This window comes from Oenanthe melanoleuca, chromosome 22 (genome assembly GCF_029582105.1).
Source record: "Oenanthe melanoleuca isolate GR-GAL-2019-014 chromosome 22, OMel1.0, whole genome shotgun sequence".
In the NCBI taxonomy this organism is placed as follows: Eukaryota; Metazoa; Chordata; class Aves; order Passeriformes; family Muscicapidae; genus Oenanthe; species Oenanthe melanoleuca.
This window is the reverse complement of record NC_079355.1, coordinates 3,257,735-3,282,709: the sequence shown is the minus strand read 5'-3', so window position 1 is coordinate 3,282,709 and position 24,975 is coordinate 3,257,735. Positions and strand designations below refer to the sequence as shown.

Here is a 24,975-nt window from a genome sequence, read left to right as displayed (position 1 = left end):
CAGCAGGCTCTCCCACCCTGTCCCCAGTGTCACCCTGTCCCCAGTGTCACCCTGTCCCCAGCAGGCTGTCCCACCCTGTCCCCAGTGTCACCCTGTCCCCAGCAGGCTCTCCCACCCTGTGATTTTGGCTGTTCAGAGGAGCCGTGGGCGCAGCTGGAGCAGGGAGGGGCTGCTGAGAGCTTGGGGTGGCACTGCTGGTTTGGGAGATGTGCCTGTGCAGCCCCCCCAGACTGGGAGGTGTGGAAGGCAGGACCGAGTGGAGCTGGCAGGAATTCTGGCAGGGTGTCAGGGGCAGGGGAGCTGGCTGTCCCAGGGGTGTTCCAGGGGTGTTCCAGGGGTGTTCCAGGGGTGCTCCCAGGGGTGCTCCCAGGGTTTGGGATGGAGCTGAGCATCCTGTCCCTCTGAGAGTTCCTTCACTCAGACTGGGGGTGCTGGGGAAGGGTCTGGTGAGATTTCCCTGGCTCATCTCCCCTGCAGTTCCCCTTTCCCTTCTCCCCTGCAGTTCCCTTTCCCTTCTCCCCTGCACTTTCCCTTCTCCCCTGCAGTTCCCCTTCCCTTCTCCCCTGCACTTTCCCTTTCCCCTTCCCTGCCCAGCCTCTCCCAGGGGATCTTTGCCAAGGCTGTCCCTGGGTTTGTCCTCCCTCGCTGGGGAAAGCAGGAATCGTTCCCAGGAATCGTTCAGATTGTCCTGGATCACACATCACCTCATCCCTCGGGGCTCTTTAGGATTCTGTGAGCAGACCTCTGGGTTTCCACACCTCTCAGTCACATGCCTCCACTTTCCCCTCTTTGTATTTTTTTCTTTTTTTCTCTTTTTTGGTGTTTTCATTTCTCCCTTCGACCCCTTTATTTTTCTAACCACGCCCACCGCTTAGCGAAAAATGCAACATGTTTGGAGCGAGCTTCTCTCCCCCCAGTCCGAGGAGTGGGGCCAAAAAATTTGCCTTTTGTCTGTGAGTATTTCTTTGTCCTTCCAGGGCCTCCTGTGAGCTCGGTGAGCCCGTGTTTGGCCCCCGGGGGCACACACACGCTGTGCCCAGGGCTGCCCGTGCATGTTCGGGCGTGTTGTGCTGACCCAGGCTGGGATCTCACCCAAGCACCGCCAGGTTTCAGTCGGGATATTTGGGATGGGAAACGCGGGACCCCGAGCCTGGCACCCTCTGCTCCCACTTTTGGGGGGGTCAGCAGGGCCCAGCCCATCGCAGAGGGGGATTTTGTCCCCCCCACCACCCTCTTCTCCCCCTCCCCAAAATCCTTTTGGATCTTGTGCTTCGTGGTTTAGGGGCTCAAATCAAACCCCCTAATCCTTGGGGCTGCTGGAATTGCAGCTTCCCAGTGTCCCAGCCCTGGAAAAGGGCTGGATTTTGGTTCTGGACCTGCAGAAAACGGCCAAGGGCTGGATTTTGGTTGTCCTGGCCCTGGAGATGGTGGCCAAGGGCTGGATTTTGCTTGTCCTGGCCCTGGAGATGGTGGCCAAGGGCTGGATTTTGATTCTGGACCTGGAGATGGTGGCCAAGGGCTGGATTTTGCTTGTCCTGGCCCTGGAGATGGTGGCCAAGGGCTGGATTTTGATTCTGGACCTGGAGATGGTGGCCAAGGGTGGGATTTTTGTCCCACCCTTATCACTGGGGCTGGTGGAGCTGCACCTTCCCAGCATCCCAGCCCTGAAGATGGTGGCCAAGGGCTGGATTTTGGTTGTCCTGGCCCTGGAGATGGTGGCCAGGAGTTTGATGTTGGTTGCCCCAGCCCCAGGGGTGGTGGCCAAGGGCTGGAAGTTGCCCCCAGCTCCCTGTTCCCTCTGCAGCAGTTCCCGAGGGGCTGAGCAGCAGCGATGGAGCTCTGGGTGCTAATTACCCCCTCAATTAACATCCCCGAGCCGAGATCCCCCCTCCAACCTCAGAGCAGAACCCCCTGCCCCCATCCCCACCACATCAAACCAAAAAAAACCAATCCAGAAACTGCCCCAAATTCCCTTTTTCCTCCTTTTCCCCCCCAAATCCGGCGCCTCGGAGCCGCCTTGGCTCCCGCCCGTCCCTTCCCCTCCCGGCTGCCACCTGCAGCTTGGACACCCGGGATTGTGGGGAGCCCCGGGAACAGGGAGCCCCCAAACCCAGGGACAGCCCCACCTCCCCACAGCCTGGGTTTTTTTGCATGTTCTAGCAAGGTGCATGTCCAAGGAGGGGAGTCGGCAATGGGGCTGGGTTGTGAGGTCAGGTTTAAATTTTCCGTTTTTGGGATTGGGAGAACCCCTGTGGCTGCCTCTGGCACAGATCCCACCTGGCCAGGGGAGCTGGCAGGGATGCAGATCCCACCAAACCTCGGCCAGGGAGGACCTGAAGCCCTCCAGGGGTGCAGGGATGGTGATTTAGGGTTCTCAGTGCTGAAGGATCATACGCCCGTTGCCTGGAGACTGCCTCCTTTTTAATTTTTATTTTTATTTCTTGCTTTTTTTTTTTCTTTTCTTTTCTTTTTTTTTTTAGTTCTGTTGAAAGGAGAAAAAAAATGGTGAAAATGTTATTTATTTGCAGAAATTATTTAATATAATTTCTTTTTTTTTTTTTTGTGAAACAAGGAATGAATTTGTTAGAACTGTCTCGATGTAAATCGGAGTCATCTTTAAGGAGGAAAAAAAAAAAGAAAAAAAAGTTAAAAATTGACACAATCACTGGGCTCCACTGCTGGTTTTTTTGGGGGGTGAAGGAGGTTTTCATGCTGACAAAAGGGAGGATTTTGGGGGTTTAGAGCCTCTGTGCAGGGCGTCTCCCATCCCCTGGCACGGGCGGCGGCTCCCGGCTGATCTGTGGGTTTGGAGAGCTCTCGGCTCCTGCTCCTCGTCCTTCCTGGGTAAATAACGCCGTGCCAGCAGGGAAGGACGGGATGTGCCCGCTCCTGTTCCACCCCAGCTCCTTCCTCGTCCCTTTGGGGTGTGCCCTGACAGAGAGAATTCTGGGGTTGGGATGCAGCGGGATGGATCCAAATGGTCACAGCTCCAGTTCTGGGCAGGATCCTCCCTCATTCCCGGGATGGATCCTCATGGTCACAGCTCCAGTTCTGGGCAGGATCCTCCCTCATTCCCGGGATGGATCCAAATCATGGTCACAGCTCCAGTTCTGGGCAGGATCCTCTCTCATTCCCAGGCTGGATCAGGATGGTCACAGCTCCAGTTCTGGGCACAATCCTACCCAGGGATCCTCCCTCATTCCAGGCTGGATCAGGATGGTCACAGCTCCAGTCCTGGGCAGGATCCTGCCCAGGGATCCTCCCTCATTCCCAGGCTGGATCAGGATCAGGATCAGGTCACAACCCCAATTCTGGGCACAATCCTGCCCAGGGATCCCCCTCCTCCATCACCAGCTCCCTCCTTTCCCAGGAAGCTGCTGTGCCTCCCACCTGAGATCCATCCCCTCTTCCCAAGTGACAGCAGAATGTTCAGGATGAGCTCTGGAGCGTTATCCCAACCACAGCTTTTCCAACAGGAATTCAGCGTCCAGCCTCGAGCTGGGCTCACCACGTGCTCCCTCCGACAGCGTTCCCACTCCCAGGACACTCTGCCTCTCCCACCCTTTTCCTGGGTGTTCCCACCAAAAGTGGGGAGCCCCCAATTCCCAGCGCCGCTCCCAGACCCCGCTCTCAGCCCTGGGGGGCTCCGGGCACATCCCTGCCCGCGGAGCATCCCTGCGAGCATCGGCCGCGCGTTCCCGGCTGGCATCGCCGCGCTGAGCAAACAGGAAACACTCGCCCTTTGTTAATCCCGGCCCGGGCTGCGCGTTAAATATTTATCTGTGAGCGGAGGCTGGTGCTGGGAGCCGCGGGGAGGGAGGGACCGAGGCAGGGCCGGCGCTGGAGGCTCCGCGGGGCGCGGGGACGCTGCCCGGGGACCAGGAGGTGAGTGGGGGGCTCGGGCAGGGGGTGTTGGCACCCCCTGGGACACAGCAGGTGCTGTCACCTCGCGAGGTGTCACCTGGAGGGGACCTGGAGGAGATGGTCACCCCTTGGCAGCAGGGATGGGGTGGGGGGTCCCCTCGCTGGGTTTAACCCTGCTGCCATCCCTGCCCTTGTCACCCTGCGATTTTCCAGCAGGATCAGCCCCTGTCCCCAACCCGTGTCCTCGCCACGGTGTCCCCAGCTGGCACCAAGGAGCTGCTTCATTCCCAAAGCATTGAGGTGCCAGCTGCGTCCCCCTGGGCCGTGACAGAGGGGGGGACACCCGACCCTGTCCCTGGTGTCCTCTGTCCCCGGTGTCCCCGGTGTCCCCTGTGTCCCCTGTGTCCCCTGTGTCCCCCGCGAGCAGCATCGCAGCCGGGCAGCGCTCCTGCCATCGCCCCCCCCCGCCCGCAGCAGCAGGGGCGGTGGCTTGGTGGGGACCCGGGGGTGGCAGCGGAGCCACCGTCGCCCCGGGAGCTCACGTGGGAGCTCACGGGATGAGGAAGGGCTGGGGCTGCCCCGCTCTGGGGGTGTCAGCAGTTTAGGGGAGCAGGAAGCGGCCGGCGGGTGAGTGGTGGGTGCGGGGGCTGCCCGAGGGGGTGGGGGGGACACGGGGGTGCAGAGCAGGGCAGGGGGTGCTCCCCATGGCCGGATCCCTCAGGGAGGGGGGCATGGAGGGGATGGAGGGGTGCAGCGGGGATGGGGGCTCTGCCCTGGCCTGGCGGGGAGCACAGACCCCACTCCCCACTTCGGTCCTCACGTCTCAGCATTTCCCTCCTCATCCTCTTCCAAAGATCCCCCCTAATCCCTTTCTCCACGGGATGGGGAAGCGGTGACGCTGGAGGGGCACGAGGGTCCCACAAGGGGGTTCCCAGTGCCCAAATCCCTGGGGATGGAGAGACTGAAGGGACGGAGGAATGCAGGGGATGGAGGGGACGGAGGGTCACCGTGGGAAAGCGGCAGTGGGGATGGGGGCTCTGCTCTCCCCGTGCCCCCATCCCGCCTCTCGGAGTTCCACAGGAGCACAGACCCCACTCCTCGCCTCAGTTCCGCACTTCCCTCCCCCATCCCTTCCCGAAAATCCCCCCAAAATCCGCGTCTCCGTCGCTGCGGGGGGCCGGCGGCGCCGGGCTCGCCCCGTTTCGTAAGCGGGGGCCGGGTGTGTGCGGGGACGCGTGCGCGGGGCGTGGGATGAGTTCAGCCTCTTGGCCGCGTTCCCTGGATCCCATCCCTGGAAATGTCACTGGAAACTCTGAATGGGCCGGCCCCGCTCCAGAGCTGGGGGGGCAGCGCACCCCGGGGGGGCCGGGGCACACGGGGACCCAACGCCGGGCAGGACGGCGGCTCCCGACCCTCCCGGGGGATGTTTTTGGGGGGCTCTGCCCGCCAGCCCCCCGCTTTTCTCTGAGCTCCCCTCCTCCGCTGCTTCTCCCGGCAAAGTTCGTGCCGTGGATTTTCCTTCCCTGCCGCTCGCAGCTCCGTCCCGCTCGCCCCGGGGCTCCCCAAAACCCCGGCGCTTCCCGGGGGTCCCCGTTGGCACCGCCCAGGAGGTAAGAGCTGGCTGGGGGGACCCCCGGGGACAGGTTTTGGGGGACACTCCAAAGGAGGAGGTGGATGGGGCCGAGCCCTGCGTGGGTGCTGCGCTGGGAATGGCGTGGAGGATTTTTGGGGTGCACTAGGGGGGATGGGAGCCTGCGCCCCATTTTCGGTGCCCCGGGGCACGTCCTTCCCTGGTCCTCAGGGTAATTTAAATTATTTACAGCCTTGGGGCTGCCGTGTGGGGAACAGGGAGCCGAGGGGTCGCCAGGCGGATTTGGGGGTCCCACACACACAGAGGGCACCGCGCAGGGCTGGCACCCCCCGGGATGCCCCGTTTGAGGCGGGGTCTGGCTGATGTGGGCACCTGGGGACGGAGCCAGGTGGGGGCGGCACAGGTGTGCCCCAAAGCCGCGGTGCTGCGCTCTCGGGGTCGGGAAGCGCTCCGGGGGTCCCGTCCCCCCCAGCCGCCCCCCAGCCGCCCCCCGGTGAGTCACAGCATCGCCCTCCCGGCGGGCGGTGCCGCGCTCGGCCGCGCGTTCCCGGCTCCCCGTCCCCCCGTCCCCTCTCCCTCCCTGTTTGCGCTGCAGGGCGGGGAAATATTTCTGCCCTGTCGTGTTCCCGGCACTGGCAGCGCTCCCGGGCGGGCGACGCTGCTGCCGCCACGTGCCCGGGCGGGAGGGCACCGCGCCGGGATGCCGGCATCGCCCCGAGCCGCTCCGGGCGTGTTCCTTCTTCCCTGGGCCGGATCCATCCGTGCCGGGCGCGGGTGGTCTGGATCCCGCACGGAGAAGGCGCTGGGGGCCCGTGCCAGGGCTGGTTCTGAACAGGAACAGCTTCGCCTGGCACCGCGAGGCTCCCTGAGCTGGGGACGCTGTCACCCCGCACACGGTGTCTGAATAACGGGGCGGTGGGGCTGGGGGTCCTCCGAGCCCCCCTCTCCCTAGCAAAGCCTGGGGATGCCCAGAGAGCGGCACGGGGCGCCCCGTGAGCACGGCTGCTTTTCCCACAGGGCGCGGGCGCCATCGCACCCCCGGCCATGGCGGGCCGGCTCCTGCCCCCCGACACCAGCCCGGGCGCTCCCCACCCTCACCCACCTGTGCAGGTGACACGGGTGAGTGGGGCTGGGGCTGTCACGGGGATTCGGGGGGGCTGCACCCTTCCACTCCTTGGCGCTGCCGCCGTGCCAGCCCCTCCCTGTGCCACAGGTGCCCGTCATCCGCCACCGCGGCTCCAACACTCTCAACTTCCACTTCCATGACCCGGGGAGCAGCGGCACTGCCGAGAACGGCCAGGGAGCCGCCAAGAGCTCAGGTACAGCCCTGAGCATCCTGGGGACACCCCCGGGGCTTCTCCCGAGCTCACCTGAGCGATTCTCCCCCGAGCGATTCTCCCCCGAGCGATGCTCACCTGAGCCGTGCTCACCTTGTCCCCAGTGAACGACTGGTACCAGACCTGGCCGGCCAAGGAGCCGAAAGCCCCCAGCCCCCCGGTGCCCGCCCACCCCTCACCGACCCCCAGGGCCGCCCCCAGCTGCCCGCGGCCCCCGGGCTGGTCGGCAACCTGGACCAAGGACAGCAAGCGGCGGGAGAGGCGCTGGGTGAAGTACGACGGCATCGGGCCCGTGGACGAGACGGGGATGCCGCTCGCCTCACGCTCGGTGAGTGGGGCCGCAGGGCGGGGGTGTCACCCCGCTGTCACCCCCTCACCACCCCAATGTGTCCCCCCAGAGCGTGGACAGCCCCCGGGACTGGTACCGCAGCATGTTCCGGCAGATCCACCGCAAGCTGCCAGGTGAGCGCGGGGGCGCGGGGGCGGCGCGGAGCGAGCGCAGCGCGGCGCCCGCTCAGCTCCTCCATCCTCAGAGCCCGACTGGGACACCCATTCCTGCCCCAGCACGGCGCCCCCATCGCCCCCCAAACCGCGGAGGAGGGGGTCGGCCCCAGCCGAGCCCCCCGGAATGCCCAACGGGATGGATTGGTGAGCGTGGCACCGGGACGGGGGTGCCAGGGGTGGGGCCGCGGTGGCTGAACCCCTCCCGCCCCCCACAGGACCCGCTGGGGCGCCACCGGTGCCACCGCCGAGCCCGGCAGCATTTTTGACTACGAGCCAGGGGAGTTCTCTCCGCGGGAGCAGGTAGGCAGCTCCTGGCACACGGGGTGGGCACCGCAGTGGGCACACAGCTGACTGACCCCCTGCCCCTTCCAGAGCCCGGCAGCAGCACGGCCGAAGCGGGCTCAGTCCATCGAGGTGAGCTGGGGGTGGCAGCGGGGTCCTGGTGCCCCCGGGCAGTGCCAGCCTGGCCCTGTCACAGCCCCGTGCTGCCCGTGCCGTGCGCAGGTGCTGCTGGAGCAGGAGCTGGAGCAGCTCAGCGAGGAGCTGGACAAGGACATGAGGGACATGGAGACTCGCAGGACGCCCCGCCAGGTACCCGGGCCCCTCCCGCTGCCCCTCGGTCCCTGCAGGGCATCCAGCTGTGGGTACATCCAGCTGTGGGCACATCCAGCTGTGTGCACATCCAGCTGCGGGTACATCCAGCTGTGGGTACATCCAGCTGTGGGCACACTCAGCTGCGGGCACATCCAGCTGTGGGTACATCCAGCTGTGGGCACATCCAGCTGTGGACACACTCAGCTGTGGGTGCATCCAGCTGTGGGCACACCCAGCTGCGGGTACACCCAGATGTGGGCACACCCAGCTGTGGGTACACCCAGATGTGGGCACACCCAGCTGTGGGCACACCCAGCTGCGGGTACATCCAGCTGTGGGCACATCCAGCTGTGGGCACATCCAGCTGCGGGCACACCCAGCTGTGGGCACATCCAGCTGTGGGCACATCCAGCTGCGGGCACATCCAGCTGTGTGCACACCCAGCTGTGGGTACATCCAGCTGTGGGCACACCCAGCTGCGGGTTCAGCCTTTGTGCAAGGCTGGGGCATGCACACGCTGGGGTGCACAGCTGGATGCATGCGTGGCCGGATGCGTGCACATCTGGATGGATGCTTGGGTGCGTGCGTGCACATCTGGGTGCCCGCACAACTGGATGTGCGTGTGGCTGGATCCCTGCACATCTGGATGCCTGCCCGTCTGGGTGAACGCACAGCTAGCTGCCTGCACATCTGGATGCGTGCACAACTCGGTGCCTGCCTGTCTGGCTCCGCGCACATCTGGACCCGCTGAGCGGCCTGGAGCCGCGGCTGCGGGGCTCTAGGACCCAGCCCGTCCGTCCGTCCGTCCGTCCGGCGGTTCATTGGCGCAGCCGAGCTGGACTCCTTCGCTTCCCGCCGAGACTCGGCCTCCTGGATGATTAATTTTTCTCTCCCACCCCCTCCCGCTCCTCCCGGCAGAGCCCGGCGGCTGCTCCCACCGCTCGCTCCCCTGCTCCGGCCTCCCCGGCTGCTCGGTGAGTTCAGCGGCCGCTCCCACCCCCCAGCACCCCAAAATCCCCCTGCCCAGACCCCCCTGAAGGCGAGGGACGGGACCCCGTTCTGGGGGTGGCGGGCGGGTTGTCCCTGCAGGGTTGGGAGTTCCCAGGCATCCCCCAAAGATCCCCACGGACCCCCCCGGTCCCCCCAGCGCCCCGCACGGGTGGGAGCGGCGCCGGGCCGGCTGCCCGCTGGGTGTGACCGGCCCGGAGCGGGACTGACCCTTTCCCCCGTCCCTGCAGCGGGGACACCGCGTCCCGGCGCTTGGCTCCTTCCCAGGGGAGGTGACGGCGCTTGGATTCCCAGCGCTCTGTCCCCATGTCCCCACGGGCACAGCGAGGCGACAGCTGGGCCGGAGCACCCCGGGATGGGCTGGGGACCCCGGGATGGGCTGGGGACCCCGGGATGGGCTGGGGACCCCGGGCTGCCCCACAGACCCCTCCGTGTCCCGGCAGCGGCAGGAAAACAAACAAACAAGCGCCTCCCCTTGTAGGACCGACCGCAGCTCCCAGGGGCGCACAGGGAGGGGGTGGCTCCCCCCTCCCCAACCCCTCCTCGGGCTCGGGGGGCGCATTTGGGCTCTTTAAGCGCCCCCCGGAGCGGGTTATTCATTAGCCCGGCCGCCCGCCCCTGCTCCGCGCTTCCTGCTCGGCGGCAGCGGGGCCGCGCTCCCGGCGCTGCCGGAAAACTTTGGACCTGTCCCGCTTGGCTGCCTCTGGATGAGACCCTGGGGGGTGAGGGGAGCAGAGCCGGGGGTCCTGGTTCTGGGGGACCCCAGAGTCCTCGCATTGGGGTACACAGTGGCTCTGGTCCGTGGGATCTCGGAGTTCTGGTTCTGGGGGTCCCCAGTATGAAATCCTGGTCCTGCAGGACCCCGAATTCCTGGTCCATGGAACTCAGGGGTTCTGGGGGACCCCAATGTCCTGGTTCGTGGAACTGAGGGATCCTGGTCCTGCAGGACCCCGAATTCCTGCTCTGTGGAACTCAGGGGTCCTGGTCCATGGGATACAGGGGTCCTGGTGGGACACAGGGGTCCCTACAGGGGTCCTGCCCCCCTCCTGAGAGCAGCAGGGTCAGAGCAGGGAGGGCTCGTGGCAGCAGGGCTGGACACTGAGCCCCTGTCACCCCACAGGAGCCCCCTGTCACCCCACAGGAGCCCCCTGTCACCCCACCGGCTGTGGAGCCCCCCTGTCACCCCCAGCATGGAGCGGGGTGGGCTGGGGCTGGCCAGTGACTGGAGCCACGCAGCCCCCGGCCGAGGTGAGCCCCCCTTTAGCCCCCTGAGCCCCCCAAGCCCTGCCGTGGGGCACCCATGGTGACACCCCGCTCTTCACAGACACCCTCAGGCCAGGGACCCTCCCCAGCCTGTCGGACCTGGGGGACCCGGTGGAGGCCGTCAAGAAGGAGGAGAAGAAGGTGAGGCTGGGATGGTCCCACCCCATGTGGGATTTGGGATTGCTGGGATTGGGGGTGCCCTACGGCAGGACTTGGGGGGCTCAGAGGGGGTTTACTCTCCCTGTAACCTCTCCTCTCCCTCCCCAGATGAAAGCTGCTCGCCTCAAGTTCAACTTCCAGGCTGAATCTCCCAAGTAAGCACCGGGATCTCTGCTGGGGTCGCGCTGCGCCCCTCGGGCGATGGAGGGGGACTGGGGCAGCCCCGGCGCGGGGGGCGGCCGGGCTGGGGGCGGCTCTGCGCGCCGGGACGGCTGTGACAGCGTCCCTTGCAGGGAGCTGACGCTGCAGAAGGGGGACATCGTCTACATCCACAAGGAGGTGGACAGGAACTGGCTGGAGGGGGAGCACCACGGCCGCGTGGGCATCTTCCCTTCCAACTACGTGGAGGTGAGCCCGGGGCACGGGGGGGCAGCGGGGACAGCCCGGGCCTGGCGCTGCCCTCACCCGCGTGTCCCCCCCAGATCCTGCCCCCCACGGAGGTGCCCAAGCCCATCAAGGCTCCCACGCTCCAGGTGCTGGAATACGGGGAGGCGCTGGCGCTCTACAACTTCAGAGGGGACCTGCACGTGGAGCTCTCCTTTCGCAAGGTACGGCCGCTCCGTGCTGTGCCGTGCTGTGCCGTGCCGTGCCGTTCCGTGCCATTCCGTGCCATTCCGTGCCCATTCCGTGCCCATTCCGTGCCATTCCGTGCCATTCCGTGCCCATTCCGTGCCTATTCCGTGCCATTCCCTGCCGATTCCGTGCCATTCCGTGCCCATTCCGTGCCCATTCCGTGCCATTCTGCGCCCATTCTGTGCCCATTCCGTGCCCATTCCGTGCCATTTCCGTGCCATTCCGTGCCCATTCCGTGCCATTCCGTGCCCATTCCGTGCCATTCTGCGCCCATTCTGTGCCCATTCCGTGCCCATTCCGTGCCATTCCGTGCCCATTCCGTGCCATTCCGTGCCCATTCCGTGCCCATTCCGTGCCATTCCGTGCCCATTCCGTGCCATTCTGCGCCCATTCTGTGCCCATTCCGTGCCCATTCCGTGCCATTCTGTGCCATTCTGTGCCATTCCGTGCCCATTCCGTGCCATTCTATGCTGTTCTGTGCCATTCCGTGCCGATTCCGTGCCATTCTGTGCCCATTCCGTGCCCATTCTGTGCCCATTCCGTGCCGTTCCGTGCCATTCCGTGCCCATTCCGTGCCCATTCCGTGCCCATTCCGTGCCATTCCGTGCCATTCCGTGCCCATTCCGTGCCATTCCGTGCCATTTCCGTGCCATTCCGTGCCATTTCCGTGCCATTTCCGTGCCATTCCGTGCCCATTCCGTGCCATTCCGTGCCATTTCCGTGCCATTTCCGTGCCATTCCGTGCCCATTCCGTGCCATTCCGTGCCCATTCCGTTTCCATTCCGTGCCATTCCGTGCCCATTCCGTGCCCATTCCGTGCCTTTCCGTGCCTTTCCGTGCCCATTCCGTGCCCATCCCGTGCCATCCCGTGCCCATCCCGTGCTGACCCGCGCTCTGCTCCCGCGGCAGGGCGAGCGGATCTGCCTGGTGCGGCGAGTGAACGAGAACTGGTACGAGGGGCGGATCTCGGGCACCAGCCGCCAGGGCATCTTCCCCGCCACCTACGTGCAGGTGCTGAAGGAGCCGCGGGTCAAAGCCACGGCCGAGGACGCCCCCTCCTCTCCCGGCCCCGGGAGCCCCCGGCCCGCGGCCGCGTCCCCGCAGCGCTCGCCCGCTGCCCGCAGCCCCCAGGCTGCCCCCGGCTCCCCCCGCGAAGCCAGGCGGGGTCCCGGGGTGACGGGGGGTCTCCCGTCCTCTCCGCTCCACCTCGGCACCCCCTCCCCAAAGCTGCCCCACGCCCCCAGCCCCTTGGCCAGCCCCCCGCACCCTGCGGCCGCCCACCCCCCGGAGCCCCGGCGTCCCGCCTGGACCCCCGAGCAGGTGAGCGTCCCCACCCTGGCACGGTGCCCCCCGCCCCGGCATCGCCCCCCGGCGCCGCTGGGGCTGCGGGTGCTGCCCTGAGCCCACCGCGTCCCCCCGCAGCGCTCGGCACAAACCAGCGCCCGCCCCGAGCCCGCCCCGTCCTACAACGGCTCCGAAATCCGGTGGACACCGTAAGCAGCGCCAGCAGCGTCCCCAGGGCGCGGTGTCCCCACGAGGGACACGAGGGGGGTGGTCTCTGCCCGGGGGGTGGGCTCTGCCCGTGGTTTTTCTCGCAGGTACCGCGCGCTCTACCAGTACCGGCCCCAAAACGCCGACGAGCTGGAGCTGCTGGAAGGGGACAGGGTGGATGTCATGCAGCAGTGCGACGATGGCTGGTTCGTGGGTGCGTGGCCACCAGCGTGGGGACAGGGATGAGGACAAGGTGCCACCCTCACCCCTCACCGCCTCTCCGCGCCTTTATCCCCGCAGGAGTGTCCAGGAGGACGCAGAAATTCGGCACTTTCCCCGGGAATTACGTGGCGCCGGTGTGACCGGACCCCGGGGGGAGGAGTGGGGCTGGGGGCTTCTCCCTGTGTCCCCTCCGTGTCCCCCCGCGGGGATGAAGCGCCCCCAGCTCCCTCCCGCCCCTATGGGGCTGCGTCTAACAGGGACAAATCCCCCGGTTCGGGGTGTCCCCTCACCCCTGTGCCTTAACCCGCCCCCTCCTCACCGCTGCCCGCCGCCCCCGCCCCGGGGGTCGCCCCGGGGGTCTGTCCGCTGCGGGGTCTGACCATGACGGCCGCGACCCGCGCTGTGGGTCCGTGTCCGGGAGTCGCCTTCGCTTTTTTTCCATCATTAAAGCTCAGCTCAAGCCCGACTCTGCGAGCGCCGGGGTTGGGGAGGAGCCGCTGCCGGGACCCGTCCCACCGCGGGGAGGGGAGCGGGGGGAGGGCGCTGCGTGGGGCCCGGGGATCCCCCCACGCCCACGGGCGGTGCCGTCGGTGCCGGGGCGGGTTCGGGGGGGCGAGGCTGTGCCCGCAGCTCCTCCCGAGGAGGCGGCGCCGTCCCGGGGCCGCGCTCGGCTCCGCAGCCCCGCGGGGCCGCCCGGGTGAGTGCGGGGGCTCGGGGGGTTTGGGGGGCACCGGCTGCGGGGGTGTCCGTCCGTCGGGGGTCCCGGTGCCCGGGGGTGTGCGGGCACGTCCCGCCACTGCGTCCCCCAGTCCCCGCGAGTGCCAAGTCCCCGTGTCCCCAGGTCCCCGCGCCTCCTGGCATCGCCCGTCCCCCCGCGCTCGCCCCGGGCGGCACCGCCAGTCGCCGCGGGCACAAAGACGTCGCTGTGCGGCGGGGACAGAGCCCGGAGGGAGCGGGGACACAGGTGGGGTCCGGGGCCGAGGAGGGAGCAGGGGATGGAGAAGGGGTGCAGGACACCAAGGGGAGGTGAAGTGGAGAGGGGCTGCAGGGATGGAGAGGGGGTACAGGATGTGGAGAAGGTGGGGTGCAGGGTCTAAAGAAGGGGTGCAGGGTCCGGAGAAGAGCTGCAGGGCTGTTGGGGGGTCTGGGGTCGGTGCCCAGCTGGGTGTGGGGGTCCCCGGCCTGCCCAGGGATGCTGAGCGGGGCTGGGCATGGGGAGGGGGTTTGGGGTTTGGGGTTTCCTCCCGGCGCTGGAAGCCCGGCCCAGGAAATTCTTCCGGGCAGCCTCTCAAGCCCCTCTTTGTGCTCTTGGGATTTTTAACATTCCCGGCGGCTGCGGACGGGGTGCCCGGTGCCGGACGGGGTACCCGGTTCCAGATGGGCTGCGCAGCCCTCCCAGGCTGCGGCGGGATGGACGGGAAGGGATCTGGTGTAGATTTAGGGGACGCAGCTGCTGCTCATTCCCACCCATCCCGTCGGAGCCAAGGGACTCTGTGCCACCCCCGGGGGATTCTCAGCGTCCTTTACCGGTGCGGATTTGCTGTGGGGTGAAGGACTGGAGCTGCTGGGTGTCGGATCCTGCTGTGGCGAGCAGCAGGACCCGTCCCTCGCTGCCACATCCTCCCCTCCAAACCTCTGGCTCGGCTCTGCCAGGCCACAGCGCTGGCCTTGCTGCCAAGGCGTCGCTGATTTCCTGCCTTGCTCCGGCTCCTGGGAACGACCTTGGCAGTTCCAGCTGCACCGCCGGGTGCCTGGGACCCCCCGGCCCGGGGGAGGAAGCCACCAGCCCTGGGGACAAGAGGAAGCTGCGCTGGTGACACCCTGCGAGGACCTGGGTCCCCTCCCCGGAAGGAAAGCGCTGAGGCGCTCTGGGGACCCTCAGGGTGCAGCGGGGACAGGGAGGCTCTCGTTGGGTGGTCTGTGGGTTTGAGGGGGGATCCCCTCTGCCTCGTCCCCCCTGTGCCCGGGAGCGCTGACACCTCGTCCTGCCCCCCCAGAGCCGCCGCTGCCATGCCGGTGACAGTGACACTGCCCGGCCCGGCCCCGTGGGGCTTCCGCATCTCCGGGGGAAGAGATTTCGGGAAGCCCATCACCGTCTCCAAGGTAGGAGATGTCCCCCACGTGTCCCCCGGGCCGGGGAAGGCGCCGGGACGGGCCGGGCTGCTCCGGGGAGCGGATCCTGTTTGCTGTCCTTGAGGGATCCTGCTCCGTGGGAACGGCCCACGGCGGGCGACGGCGGCACGGGGGGGGCTCCCGTGGCCCCCGGGCTGGGCTGGGCTGTCCCAAATTTCCGGGTGTTGTTTCCAAAGCCGCGGTCCCCTCCCGGCAGAGGGTCTGGGGCTGTTCGGTCAGGAGCATCCCAGCAGGGTGGGGTTCGGGGGGGTCACCAGGGCCGTGTCTCCTTCTCCATGGAGGTTACGGAGCACGGGAAGGCGGCCACGGGTGACCTGCGGCCGGGGGATGTCATTGTCGCCATCAACGGGGAGAGCACGGCTGAGATGCTCAACGTGGAGGCGCAGAACAAGATCAAGCAGAGCCCGGGGCAGCTGCGGCTGGAGGTGCAGAGGTGAGGGCTGGGGTCCCCAACCACGCGGGTGTCACTTGTTCCCCCTCCCCGGGACTCCTGGGGCGGTGCCATCCCCGCGGGAGCCTGTCCCGGCTCTCTAATTAAGGGATCGGTGCTAATGAGGCCAGGCTGCCGTTACCTGGCCAACTGGTCCCAGTTGGGGACCCAGCTGCTCCCGGGACTCTCACCGTGCCGTGCTCAGGATTTTTGTGCTCCTGGGGCAGATCCCAAACCCTCCTTTGGTCCCCAGGTCCCCGGTGCCACCTCCCAGCCACACCAACGGGGACACCTCTCCAGAGAGGTTGGCCACACGTTTCCAGGTGAGCCCTGGGCAGCCCCCGCACGCTCGGGTCCCCCAGCCAGGGCTGGTGGCAGCTGCTGGTGTCACTGTCACCCTCCCCTCGCCAGGACACGCTGCGGATGCGGGGTGAGAGCCAAGGCGCCCCGAGAGCCCCGGACCCCAGCCTGGCATCCCTCCCGCACCCACCCGGCAGTGCCAGGTAAGGCTGGGGGTGGGGCTGGGGTGGGGAGGGGTCTGGGGAGCGCCAGAGACCCCCCGATGTCTCCGTTCTCTCCCCCAGCTCACAACCCTTGGAGCAGGAGTTCACCTGTCCCGGCCTCCTCCAGGTGAGCTGGGGGGGCTGCAGAGATGCGGGGTGGGGGAAAACCTTGTGAACCCCCAAACCATCCCCATCTTAAACCCCAAAACACCCCGCTTTGAACCACCAAAACATCCCTTTTTTCAATGCTAAACCTTCCCCCCCTTGAGCCCCAAAACTGCCCCACTTTGAGCCCCCAAACTCTCCCTCTGCCCCCCCACGGCCGCGTCACTGTCCCTCGGGGTCGCTGTCCCCTCCCCGCCGCGCTGGCAGCGCCCCCGGCCCCGCGGGCACCGCCGCACCTGCCCCGGGATGTTTTGCTCCTCTTGGCAGCGGCGCCAGCCTGGGGAGGCCAAACCAGTTTGGGAAGGCGCAGCCCCGCTGCCGCCAGCCCGGGGCACTGGGGTGCTGGCCGGGCAGGGACCTGCGGCACCGGGACAGCCGGGATGGGGTCGGGACAGCCGGGATGGGGTCGGGACAGCCGGGATGGGATCGGGATACACGGGATGGGATTGGGACACCCGGGATGGGATCGGGACAGCCGGGATGGGATTGAGACACCCGGGATGGGATCGGGATACACGGGATGGGATTGGGACACCCGGGATGGGATCGGGACAGCCGGGATGGGATTGAGACACCCGGGATGGGATCGGGATACCCGGGATGGGATCGGGATACACGGGATGGGATTGAGACAGCCGGGATGGGATCGGGACAGCCCGGGATGGGATCGGGACAGCCGGGATGGGATCGGGACAGCCCGGGATGGGATCGGGACAGCCGGGATGGGATCGGGATACCCGGGATGGGATCGGGATACACGGAATGGGATCGGGACACCCGGGATGGGATTGGGACAGCCGGGATGGGATCGGGACAGCCGGGATGGGATCGGGACAGCCGGGATGGGATCGGGACACCCGGGATGGGATCGGGACAGCCGGGATGGGATCGGGACAGCCGGGATGGGATTGGGACACCCCGGGAGTGGGATGGAGACACCCCGGGATGGGATCGGGATACCCGGGGTGGGATCGGGATACCCGACAGTGGGATCGGGACACCCCGGGATAGGCTCGGGGTGCCCAGCAGTGGAATCGGGACACCCGGCAGTGGGATCAGGATGCCCGGGGCTGGATCGGGATACCCGGGGTGGGATCGGGATGCCCGGGGCTGGATCGGGATACCCGGGATGGGATCGGGATGCCCGGGGCTGGATGGGGATACCCAGGGTGGGATCGGGATGCCCGGGGTGGGATGGCGATGCCCGGGATGGGATCGCGATACCCGGGATGGGATCGCGATGCCCGGGGCTGGATCGGGATGCCCGGGGCTGGATCGGGATACCCGGGATGGGATGGCGATGCCCGGGGTGGGATGGCGATGCCCGGGATGGGATCGCGATGCCCGGGATGGGATCGCGATGCCCGGGGCTGGATCGGGATACCCGGGATGGGATGGCGATGCCCGGGATGGGATCGCGATGCCCGGGATGGGATGGCGGTGCCCGGGGTGGGATGGCGATGCCCGGGATGGGATCGCGATGCCCGGGGTGGGATGGCGATGCCCGGGATGGGATCGCGATGCCCGGGGTGGGATGGCGATGCCCGGGGTGGGATGGCGATGCCCGGGGCCCGGCTGCCTCCTCAGCCCCGAGCTCAGCCCCGGGATGCCCGCGGCCGCCCCATCCCTCCCTGCGGGCAGCCGCTGGCTCCGCGCTTGGCGTCTCCCTCCTTCCCTCCCTCCCCGCTTTCTCTTTTTCTTGTTTTTCAAGCCCAAATTGGGAAGCGCCGCGGCCCCGAGCTCGGCCCTTCCCAGCTGCCTTTGGCCGCAGCCCCGGCCGCCCCTTGGCTCCTCCGGCCGCCCGCTCCCTCCTTCCTCCCCAGCTCCTTGTTTGCTTCGCTGCCGGCTCCGGAGGGTCCCTCCCTGTCCCCGAGGGTCCTCGTTGGGGCCCTCCCAGTTCGGACAGCCCCGCCACACGGTTGGGGACATGAGGATGCCGTGCTGGAAGCCCCCACCCCAGCTCAGAGACCCCCGTTGGGTCCATCCCGCCCTTCCTCGCATCCCCGGGCTGGCGCTGGATGAGGCCAAGGCCCGGCTCCTCCCGTGCCTAATTTTAGCTCGTCCCTCGTGACCCCACGGAGCCTCGGCGCTGCCCCCTCGCTGTCCGTGGGTCCCTGTGCCCACGCCGGGGTCCCGCCGGGATTCACTCCCATCTGCGTGGCAGCTGCTGCCGGGAACATCGGCTTCCACTTAGCCGGGGTTCCGCTTCCCGGCCTCGCTAAGCGGGAGCGGATGGAGGGGAGGGGACGGGCGCAGGGCTGGGTTTTGGGGTGGGGGTGCTGCCCCTGACCCCAGCTGGGTGGGATGGAGAAGCGGCTGCCCCACGGAGCATCCCTGCATCCCTCTGGAGACCTGGGCTTGGGGAAAGGGTTCCTGGCGGGAGAGGGAGGGTCTGTGGGCACGCCCAGGACATTTTGGGGGGCTGCCGCAGCGCCCCGCCCCAGCCCGGCCCCCCGGGACATCCAGCACTTCTCCCCTGCCAGGAGCGAGGCCTGAGCCGCCAGAACAGCTCCCAGGGCCCCGTCCTGCCCCCGCCCCCCTGCCCACCCCCGGCCGAGCTCGGAGCCCCCCAAAACCCCTGGGAGCCCCTCGGGGAGCGGCGCCTCTCCTCCTCCTCTGCCGTCACCTGCCACAGGTACGGAGCGGGCTGGGGGCTCGGGGTGGGGGGACACGGCCGAGAGAAGCCCCCAGCCCCACGTCCCCACGCCCGTTTGTCACCCGTGGGTGCTGAGGGAGCCCGTGGAAAGGGTTAAGTCACCTGCAGGCAGGTGGGGCCATGGGAGGGCCGGGCAGGCCGGGGCAGCTCCCGGGGTGGAGGGAGCAGGTGGCGCCCGGGCTTTGGGGCGCAGCCGGGTGGATCCTGGAATCCGGGTGCCGGGGAACCCCCCCCCAAAAATCTCCCCACAGCCAGGGCTCGGAGGCGGCCATGAGGCGCTTGGAGGAGGACTCGGAGGTCTACAAGATGCTGCAGGAGAACCGGGAGCTGCGGGCGGCCCCGCGGCAATCCAGCACCTTCCGCCTGCTGCAGGAGGCTCTGGAGGATGAGGAAGGAGGTGAGGGGGGCACGGACGGGGGTCTGGCACGGCCGTGGGGGTCCCTGATGGCCTCGTGTCCCCGCAGGAGCGTTCCCCAGCCGGCTCTCGGCCGGGGCCCGCCAGCCCGTGGCCGGGGTGCAGAAGCTGCACGTCTGTGAGAAGTGCGGGAGCAGCATCGCGTGAGTGGGGCTGGGGGCTTGGGGGGTCCCGGGGGTGGGTCCATCCCTCCTGGCAAAGCCAAAAAGGGGCTGCGCTCAGCGCTGGGAGTGTCCCGGGGCAGGATCTGTCCCTCCGGGCTGGGATAAAATCCTGGGTGTGGCTGCGGCGGGATCGATCCGTGCTGTCACTGCCGGCGGGGCTCCAATGGGGCTGATTGTGGGGTGGGAACAGGATTCCGGGGGTCCCAGAACAGGATCCTGCCTTGCCATTGCTCCCTCAGGGCGAAAATGGGGGCGGTCCCGGGGTGTGAGTGGGACCGGGGTGTGAGTGGGACAGGGGTGGTCTCGGGGTGTGAGTGGGAACAGGGTGTGAGTGGGACAGGGGTGGTCTCGGGGTGTGAGTGGGGCCGGGGCGGTTCTGGGGTGTGAGTGGGACCGAGGCGGTCCCAGGGCAGGATCCACGCTCCAGGGCCCCGATGGGGTGACCCTGGGTGGGAGGGGACCCTGGGGACACGCAGGGTGCCTCGCTGACCCCCGGCTGTGCCCCCCGCAGGACGCAGGCGGTGCGGATCCAGGACGGCCGCTACCGACACCCGTCCTGCTACACCTGCGCCGACTGCGGCCTCAGCCTGAAGATGCGCGGCCACTTCTGGGTGGGGGACGAGCTGTTCTGCGAGAAACACGCCCGCCTGCGCTACCGGGGACCCCCGGGCGCGCCCGTCCCCCGCCCCGTGTCCCCCCGCTCCTGAGCCCGTCACCCCAGGGCTGTCCCACCCCGCCGGGCTGGGGGCGCTGCCAGGCTCGGGGGGTGGGATTTGGGGGGATGCGATGCCCGTCTTCACCCCTTTGGGGGTGTGTGTGATGAGCTGGGTGGGTTCTCAGCCTGGGGGACACATTGTGGGGTCGCTTGAGCACTTGGGTACCCGAGAGGGGCTGGCACCGCTTGTGCGCCGACCGCAGGGCGAGGAATGACACCAGATTCTTCTCTAGAAATATAATATAATATAATATATATTTGCTCCACTGCCTGGTCTGCTCTGTGCCGGGACCCCGGGGCAGGGGAAGGCGGGTTGTACCCCAAACTCAGGGTGCAGACAGGAACCCCCCAGACCCCTCAGCCCGCACCCGGGTGGGGGTCCAGGGCTTGGCAGGGGTCCGCAGCTGCGGCCCCGCTCTCTGTCTGCTCCGGGAAGGTCAGAGCTGCCCGCGGGGCTGGCGGCCCCTCCCTGGCCCGGCGCCCCTGGGAGGGGTCCGGGTTTATTGGGGGCTGTTGGCCGAGGCCTTTGTCCTGCTCCGGGTGCTCTTATCGCCGCTCCCCGCCCTCCGTGCCCGCCTGCACGGAGATGGCTTTGCTCTTATCTGGGGTTTGTTGTTATCTGGGATTTGCTGTTATCTGGGATTTGGGAGGGACCTGTCGCTTCCTCTGTCCCCCTGCAGCAGGGACAGTCCCCTCCTGCCCGGATCTCACAGTTTGGGGTGCGCCACAGCCCCCCCGCGCTCCGATTAATTCCCCAATTAATTATTCCAGAGCTGCTGGGGCTGCCCCTGGGTCCCTGGAAGCGCCCAAGGCCAGGCAGGACGGGGCTGGTGTCACCTGGCAGGGGGTGGCACTGGATTGTCGTTAAGGTCCTTTCCCACCCCAACAATTCCACGGCTCTGTGACATCCAGGGCGGGAGGAGGATGATGATGGTTCTGCGCTCTACACACGGGGAAAAAGGAATAAAACGCTTTGAACCCTCCTGGGGTAACACGGCTGGGGCTGGGGGCGGGGCGCCCCCCCCACCCCCGCCCTGCCCCGCCCCGGGGCTGTGCCGCCCCCCAGCCCTGCCCCATAAAGCAGCGGGGGAGCAGCGTCAGCGCTCTATGCTCGGTACCGGAGACCCCTGCCCGGTTCCCGAGTCCCTGCCCGGTTCCCAGAGCTCCCTATCCGGTTCCCGGCTCCCCGTTCCCGGTTTTATCGCCGCATCCCGAGGATGCTGCGCCGCCGCGGAGCCTTCGCGGTGCAGCCGCTCCGTGCTGACCTGGGTGAGTCGGTGGCCCCCGGGGCTATGGGGGACCCCCCGCGTCTGCCCTGGATTGGGGGCTCCCTCGAGGTCTCCAACCTGCCAGAATTGTGCAGGAGGGGACCCTTAGGGATCTGTTTTGAGGTGTGTGTGCGGGAAAGGGAACCTGGGGTCTTTGGAACCCCAGTTTGTGTCGTCTGGAGCCTGGGGGTTCCCTGGAACCCCCAGTTGGTGCTAAAGAGGGTCTCTGGCCCCCTGGCTTTCATCCCTGCCCTGCTGGGAGGGGCCAGGCCGCCGGCGGCGCTGGGAATTCGGGTTTCCCTTCCCATGTTTGGGCTGAGGTCCCCAAATTCGGTGTGGGGGTCCCCAAAACCCAGGGCCCGTGTCCGCGTGTGCAGCAACGCGTGGGAGGTACCGAGGGCTGAGCTGGAGCTGCTGATGGGGACCCCCAGGAGGAGCTGGTGGGGACCCCCACGCTGGTGGGGCTCTGGTGACACCCCCGTGGGGGCAGGAGGAGCCCCTCGCCACGCGGGGTCCCGCAGCCTGTGGAATTGCGGCGTGTGGGGTTTGGGATGCTGGAGCTGCCCCCCGGAATTCCTGGGATTCAATCCTGCTGGGGCGGGCGGGCTGGGATCCAACCCCGCTGAACGGCCGGATTGTCCAGGGCTGGCCCCGAATTCCCTCTCCAGCCCCCGAGCGATGCACGGTGAGTGGCGCGGCTGCAGGAGAGGCAGAAATCTGGGGGAACTGGGACTCCTCACCGGTGAATTCAGCCCACGCTGGAGTCCTGAGTGAGTTTTCTGGAATTCGGTGGGATGCAGGCGGCACCCGGCTGCCTGCCGGCGCCCAAACCCGGCTGGGGTGGGAAGGGAGTCCTTAACCACCGGCCCAGCCAGTATCGCCGATCCCAAAGGCTGCGAGGAACCAGTTGGGAACCGGTCGGGCGATGAGCTGCCCCTGGATGCAGGGCCTGGGCGGTTTTAAAAGGCAGCGCCGGGACGCGCGCCCGGCACTCGGCTCCGGCTCCCGGCGATGTGGGGCGGCTCCCGCGCCGTCTGGAAGAGGAGGTTCAGCTGCTGTGAGTGTGTGTGAGGGGGTTTCGGCCCCCGAGGGGGATTTTGGAGGGTGGGCACTTCGCTCCCTGGCCGGGAGGGGAGCGAGTGTCGGGCTGAGACCTTCCCATGGATGCGCCGCAATCCCACCCGGACCTGCGGGGCGCTGGGGGCACGGCCCGGCTGCCGATGCCACCCGTCCTGTGGGGACAAGCGCGAGGAGCTGGTGGCCCCGGAGCCATCCCAGATCCGGGATCTCACGGCTGTGCTGCGTCCTGGGCTGCCGGCACCGAGCTGGAGCGGGATACGGGAAGAACCCGGCTCAAAAGAACCCTCGGATCGGGGTGGGAGCCGTGGGTGCCCCCCCAGCAGAGCAGCTTGGGAGCAGGAGGAGGATGGGGGAGGCCCGGGCCGTGTTTTTGGGGAGCAGCGACAACACGCCGGGGTTGTAGGAGCGCGTTCCCGGCTGCAGGAACCCTCGGGACTGAGGTGTCTGGGCAGCGGGGAGAGCCCAGGGCACGGCTGGAGCTGCTGTAGGAGGCTCGGGGGGCTTGGGGGGTGCTGAGCACCCACTTTTCTGCCCAGCTGACCCCGCACATCCTCCCTCTCCCCGCAGATGGTCCCTGGGAATCGGCCGAGAGCTGCATCGTGCGCACCTCCGCCAGCGTCTACCGCCGGCTGCAGGAGAGCCCGCGGCAGCCCCCGCGGGCAATGAGCGCCCGGGCAGCCCCCCAGCCCCCCTGCAGCCCCCCGGCCGGCGGGAGGCTCCTCAAGTCCGAATCCGAGGATTCCGGCGTGGAGATGGCCAGCAACGAGCACTCGCCCTCCACCCCGCTGGGCTCCGAGAGCAGCTTCTCCCTGGACGGTCTGGCGGCGGAGGAGCCCCCCGGAGGAGGGGAGGAGCCCCCCCGGGCAGCCCGGAGCCGCTCGGGCAGCCGGAGGCCGCCGCAGGCAGCGCAGCGGAGCCGGAGGCAGCGCTGCCCGCGACAGCTCGGCCGGCGCAGCGCCAGCGCCGCGGACCTGGCACAGCCGGGGGAGCCCGAGGGGGCTGCGGCCGGGGGGGCTCGGTCGCCCCGCAGCCCTCGGGACCCCCGGGCCGCGCCCGAGGTGTCGGGGCAGGGGCTGCGCTACCTGGAGCACGTGTGCCAGATGCTGGAGCGCCTGGCGCGGCTGCAGCAGGACAACCGCGCCCTGCGGCAGCAGGCGGGGGCGAGGGGCGCCCGCCCGGCCACGCTGGTGAGGGGCAGGGCAGGGGGATGCGTGGGGAGGGGGCGGGGGGGTCCCAGATCACGCCCTGAGTGTCCTTTCCTCGCCCCGCAGCCCTCCCGGCAGCCGCCGAGGCAGGATTTGGGCACCTGGAGGGGCGAGAGGTTCCGGCCGCGCTCCTGCTCGGACAGCCAGGCACCAGGTGAGGGGGTGGGATTCGGGAATGGCACCAGGTGAGGCGGGTGGGATTCGGGAATGGCACCAGGTGAGGGGGGTGGGCTGCGGGAATGGCACCAGGTGAGGGGGGTGGGATTCGGGAATGGCAGGACCGGTGCCAGGTGAACGGGGGGTCCTGGCGCCAGGTGAGGGGGGGCAGCACGTGGCACGGCAGGACGATGCCCCCCAAACTCGACCGGCTCTGTTCCCCCGCCCAGCAGCGGAGCCCGGGCCGTGCCGCAGGATTTGGGGACACTCGCTCAGCTCCCCCAGCCTGCTGGACCCCTGCGAGGGCGGCGCGGGGGTCCCGCCAGCGGACAAGGTACGGCCGGGGGGTGTCGGGGTGTTGTTGGGGGGGTCCCCGGGCCCCCCTGAGCCCGGCTCTCCCCGCAGGACGGGCGCTCGCACTGGGGCCGGGTGAAGGTGCTGCTCACCCGCCTGACCCGCCGCTCGCTGCGGGGCGGCCGCTGCAGGTAGGACGGGGCGGGTCCCGCGCCCAGCGCCGCACCTGGATGGAGGAACTGCGTCACACCTCACCTGATGACGTCACGCCCGCCCGGGGCCGGTCCCCGCACACCCCCTTCACCTTTTTTTTTTTTTTTCTTTCCCCCAATAAAACTTTTTCACGGATAAACACGCGGCTCTTAGCGAGGTGCTTGCTGTCGCGCCGTGACGTCACACCCCTAAACCCGAGCGTGACGTCACGCGAGGGCGCGTCACCGCCGCATCACTTCCGACGCCTTTCCCGCCCCTTTTGTCCCGCCGGGCCCGGTCCCGCGGCCGCTCCGAGCGGCTGCCGCTCCTCCCGAGCCCCTGCCCGGGGGTCCCGCCGCCTCGGGGGGGGGGCAAAGCTTCTCCTTCCCCCAGAACCTCCCTGGAGCCCCCCGGGCCCCTCAAGCTGCTCCGCTGGCGGGGAGGGGGCGATGATGCTCTCGAGGGGTCTCCCCGGTTTGGGGGTTACAGGAGGGGGGTGAGGAGGGGGTCGCTGCTGTTCTGGCGCTGCCGGAGCCCCTCGTGGTGCCGCGGGTGAGGAAGATGCAGCCCCGAGCCGCGGCCAGGCGCTCTCCCATCAGGTAATCCCCTCATCCCGTCCTTTCCTGCTCATTCCCTACCCACACTTGGGGCTCCTTCCTTCCTTCCTTCCTTCCTTCCTTCCTTCCTTCCTTCCTTCCTTCCTTCCTTCCTTCCTTCCTTCCTTCCTTCCTTCCTTCCTTTCCCAGCGGTGAATCCCGAATCCCGCAGCGCCTCCCGAGTCCTCCCGGAGCCCCGGGGGCATCCTCGGAGTGCATTCCTGCATCCCAAATCCCATCCCATTGATCCCAAATCCCATCCCCGGCGCGTCCCGCATCCCTCCCGCCGCTCCTTCCCGGGGAACCGGAGCGCTCACCCCCGCCGTGCCCGTCCTCA

General features: G+C 68.0%; 3 protein-coding genes across 5 annotated transcripts; all 3 read left to right on the top strand.

The window, feature by feature from the left end:
• Positions 1–1,424: 1,424 nt before the first annotated feature.
• SORBS3 (sorbin and SH3 domain containing 3) lies at positions 1,425–13,132 on the top strand. Its single transcript, XM_056508609.1, has 20 exons — positions 1,425–1,599; positions 3,788–3,885; positions 6,473–6,574; positions 6,669–6,774; positions 6,897–7,120; positions 7,191–7,254; positions 7,326–7,440; positions 7,512–7,596; positions 7,669–7,710; positions 7,801–7,887; positions 8,809–8,864; positions 10,019–10,146; positions 10,223–10,302; positions 10,429–10,475; positions 10,614–10,728; positions 10,803–10,928; positions 11,863–12,273; positions 12,376–12,446; positions 12,552–12,658; positions 12,745–13,132. Exons 1-20 carry the CDS (start codon positions 1,425–1,427, stop codon positions 12,804–12,806), a joined length of 2,301 nt encoding a protein of 766 aa, XP_056364584.1. The 3' UTR covers positions 12,807–13,132.
• Positions 13,133–13,262: 130 nt separating this feature from the next.
• Positions 13,263–20,114, top strand: PDLIM2 (PDZ and LIM domain 2). 2 transcript variants are annotated; one of them, XM_056508724.1, is made up of 11 exons: positions 13,264–13,363; positions 13,508–13,630; positions 14,664–14,769; positions 15,081–15,232; positions 15,483–15,552; positions 15,641–15,732; positions 15,814–15,859; positions 18,381–18,532; positions 18,805–18,950; positions 19,018–19,111; positions 19,644–20,114. In XM_056508724.1, exons 3-11 carry the CDS (start codon positions 14,677–14,679, stop codon positions 19,837–19,839), a joined length of 1,041 nt encoding a protein of 346 aa, XP_056364699.1. In that variant the 5' UTR covers positions 13,264–13,363; positions 13,508–13,630; positions 14,664–14,676; the 3' UTR covers positions 19,840–20,114. The 2 variants fall into 2 exon arrangements, with proteins under 2 accessions (XP_056364702.1, XP_056364699.1); XM_056508727.1 differs by lacking the exon at positions 13,508–13,630 and having other exon boundaries at positions 13,263–13,363.
• C22H8orf58 (chromosome 22 C8orf58 homolog) lies at positions 20,115–24,309 on the top strand. Of its 2 annotated transcripts, XM_056508729.1 has the most exons (5): positions 20,115–21,116; positions 22,763–23,382; positions 23,467–23,554; positions 23,787–23,890; positions 23,962–24,309. In XM_056508729.1, the coding sequence occupies exons 1-5, from the start codon at positions 21,065–21,067 to the stop codon at positions 24,043–24,045; spliced, it is 948 nt and encodes a 315-aa protein (XP_056364704.1). In that variant the 5' UTR covers positions 20,115–21,064; the 3' UTR covers positions 24,046–24,309. The 2 variants fall into 2 exon arrangements, with proteins under 2 accessions (XP_056364704.1, XP_056364703.1); XM_056508728.1 differs by having other exon boundaries at positions 23,787–24,309.
• Positions 24,310–24,975: the final 666 nt, after the last annotated feature.

What these genes read in the sequence shown, in the direction of transcription:
- SORBS3 (XM_056508609.1), top strand. Translation starts at nt 1,425, where the DNA reads ATGGTGGCCAAGGGCTGGATTTTGCTTGTCCTGGCCCTGGAGATGGTG. An exon ending in ATGCCCAACGGGATGGATTG is followed by an intron (nt 7,441 to 7,511) that starts GTGAGCGTGGCA and finishes CGCCCCCCACAG; the next exon opens with GACCCGCTGGGGCGCCACCG. An exon ending in TGGAGCTCTCCTTTCGCAAG is followed by an intron (nt 10,929 to 11,862) that starts GTACGGCCGCTC and finishes CTCCCGCGGCAG; the next exon opens with GGCGAGCGGATCTGCCTGGT.
- PDLIM2 (XM_056508727.1), top strand. Translation starts at nt 14,677, where the DNA reads ATGCCGGTGACAGTGACACTGCCCGGCCCGGCCCCGTGGGGCTTCCGC. An exon ending in CACCCACCCGGCAGTGCCAG is followed by an intron (nt 15,733 to 15,813) that starts GTAAGGCTGGGG and finishes TCTCTCCCCCAG; the next exon opens with CTCACAACCCTTGGAGCAGG. An exon ending in CCTGTCCCGGCCTCCTCCAG is followed by an intron (nt 15,860 to 18,380) that starts GTGAGCTGGGGG and finishes CTCCCCTGCCAG; the next exon opens with GAGCGAGGCCTGAGCCGCCA.
- C22H8orf58 (XM_056508728.1), top strand. Translation starts at nt 21,065, where the DNA reads ATGCTGCGCCGCCGCGGAGCCTTCGCGGTGCAGCCGCTCCGTGCTGAC. An exon ending in GCCGCTCCGTGCTGACCTGG is followed by an intron (nt 21,117 to 22,762) that starts GTGAGTCGGTGG and finishes CTCTCCCCGCAG; the next exon opens with ATGGTCCCTGGGAATCGGCC. An exon ending in CTCGGACAGCCAGGCACCAG is followed by an intron (nt 23,555 to 23,786) that starts GTGAGGGGGTGG and finishes TCCCCCGCCCAG; the next exon opens with CAGCGGAGCCCGGGCCGTGC.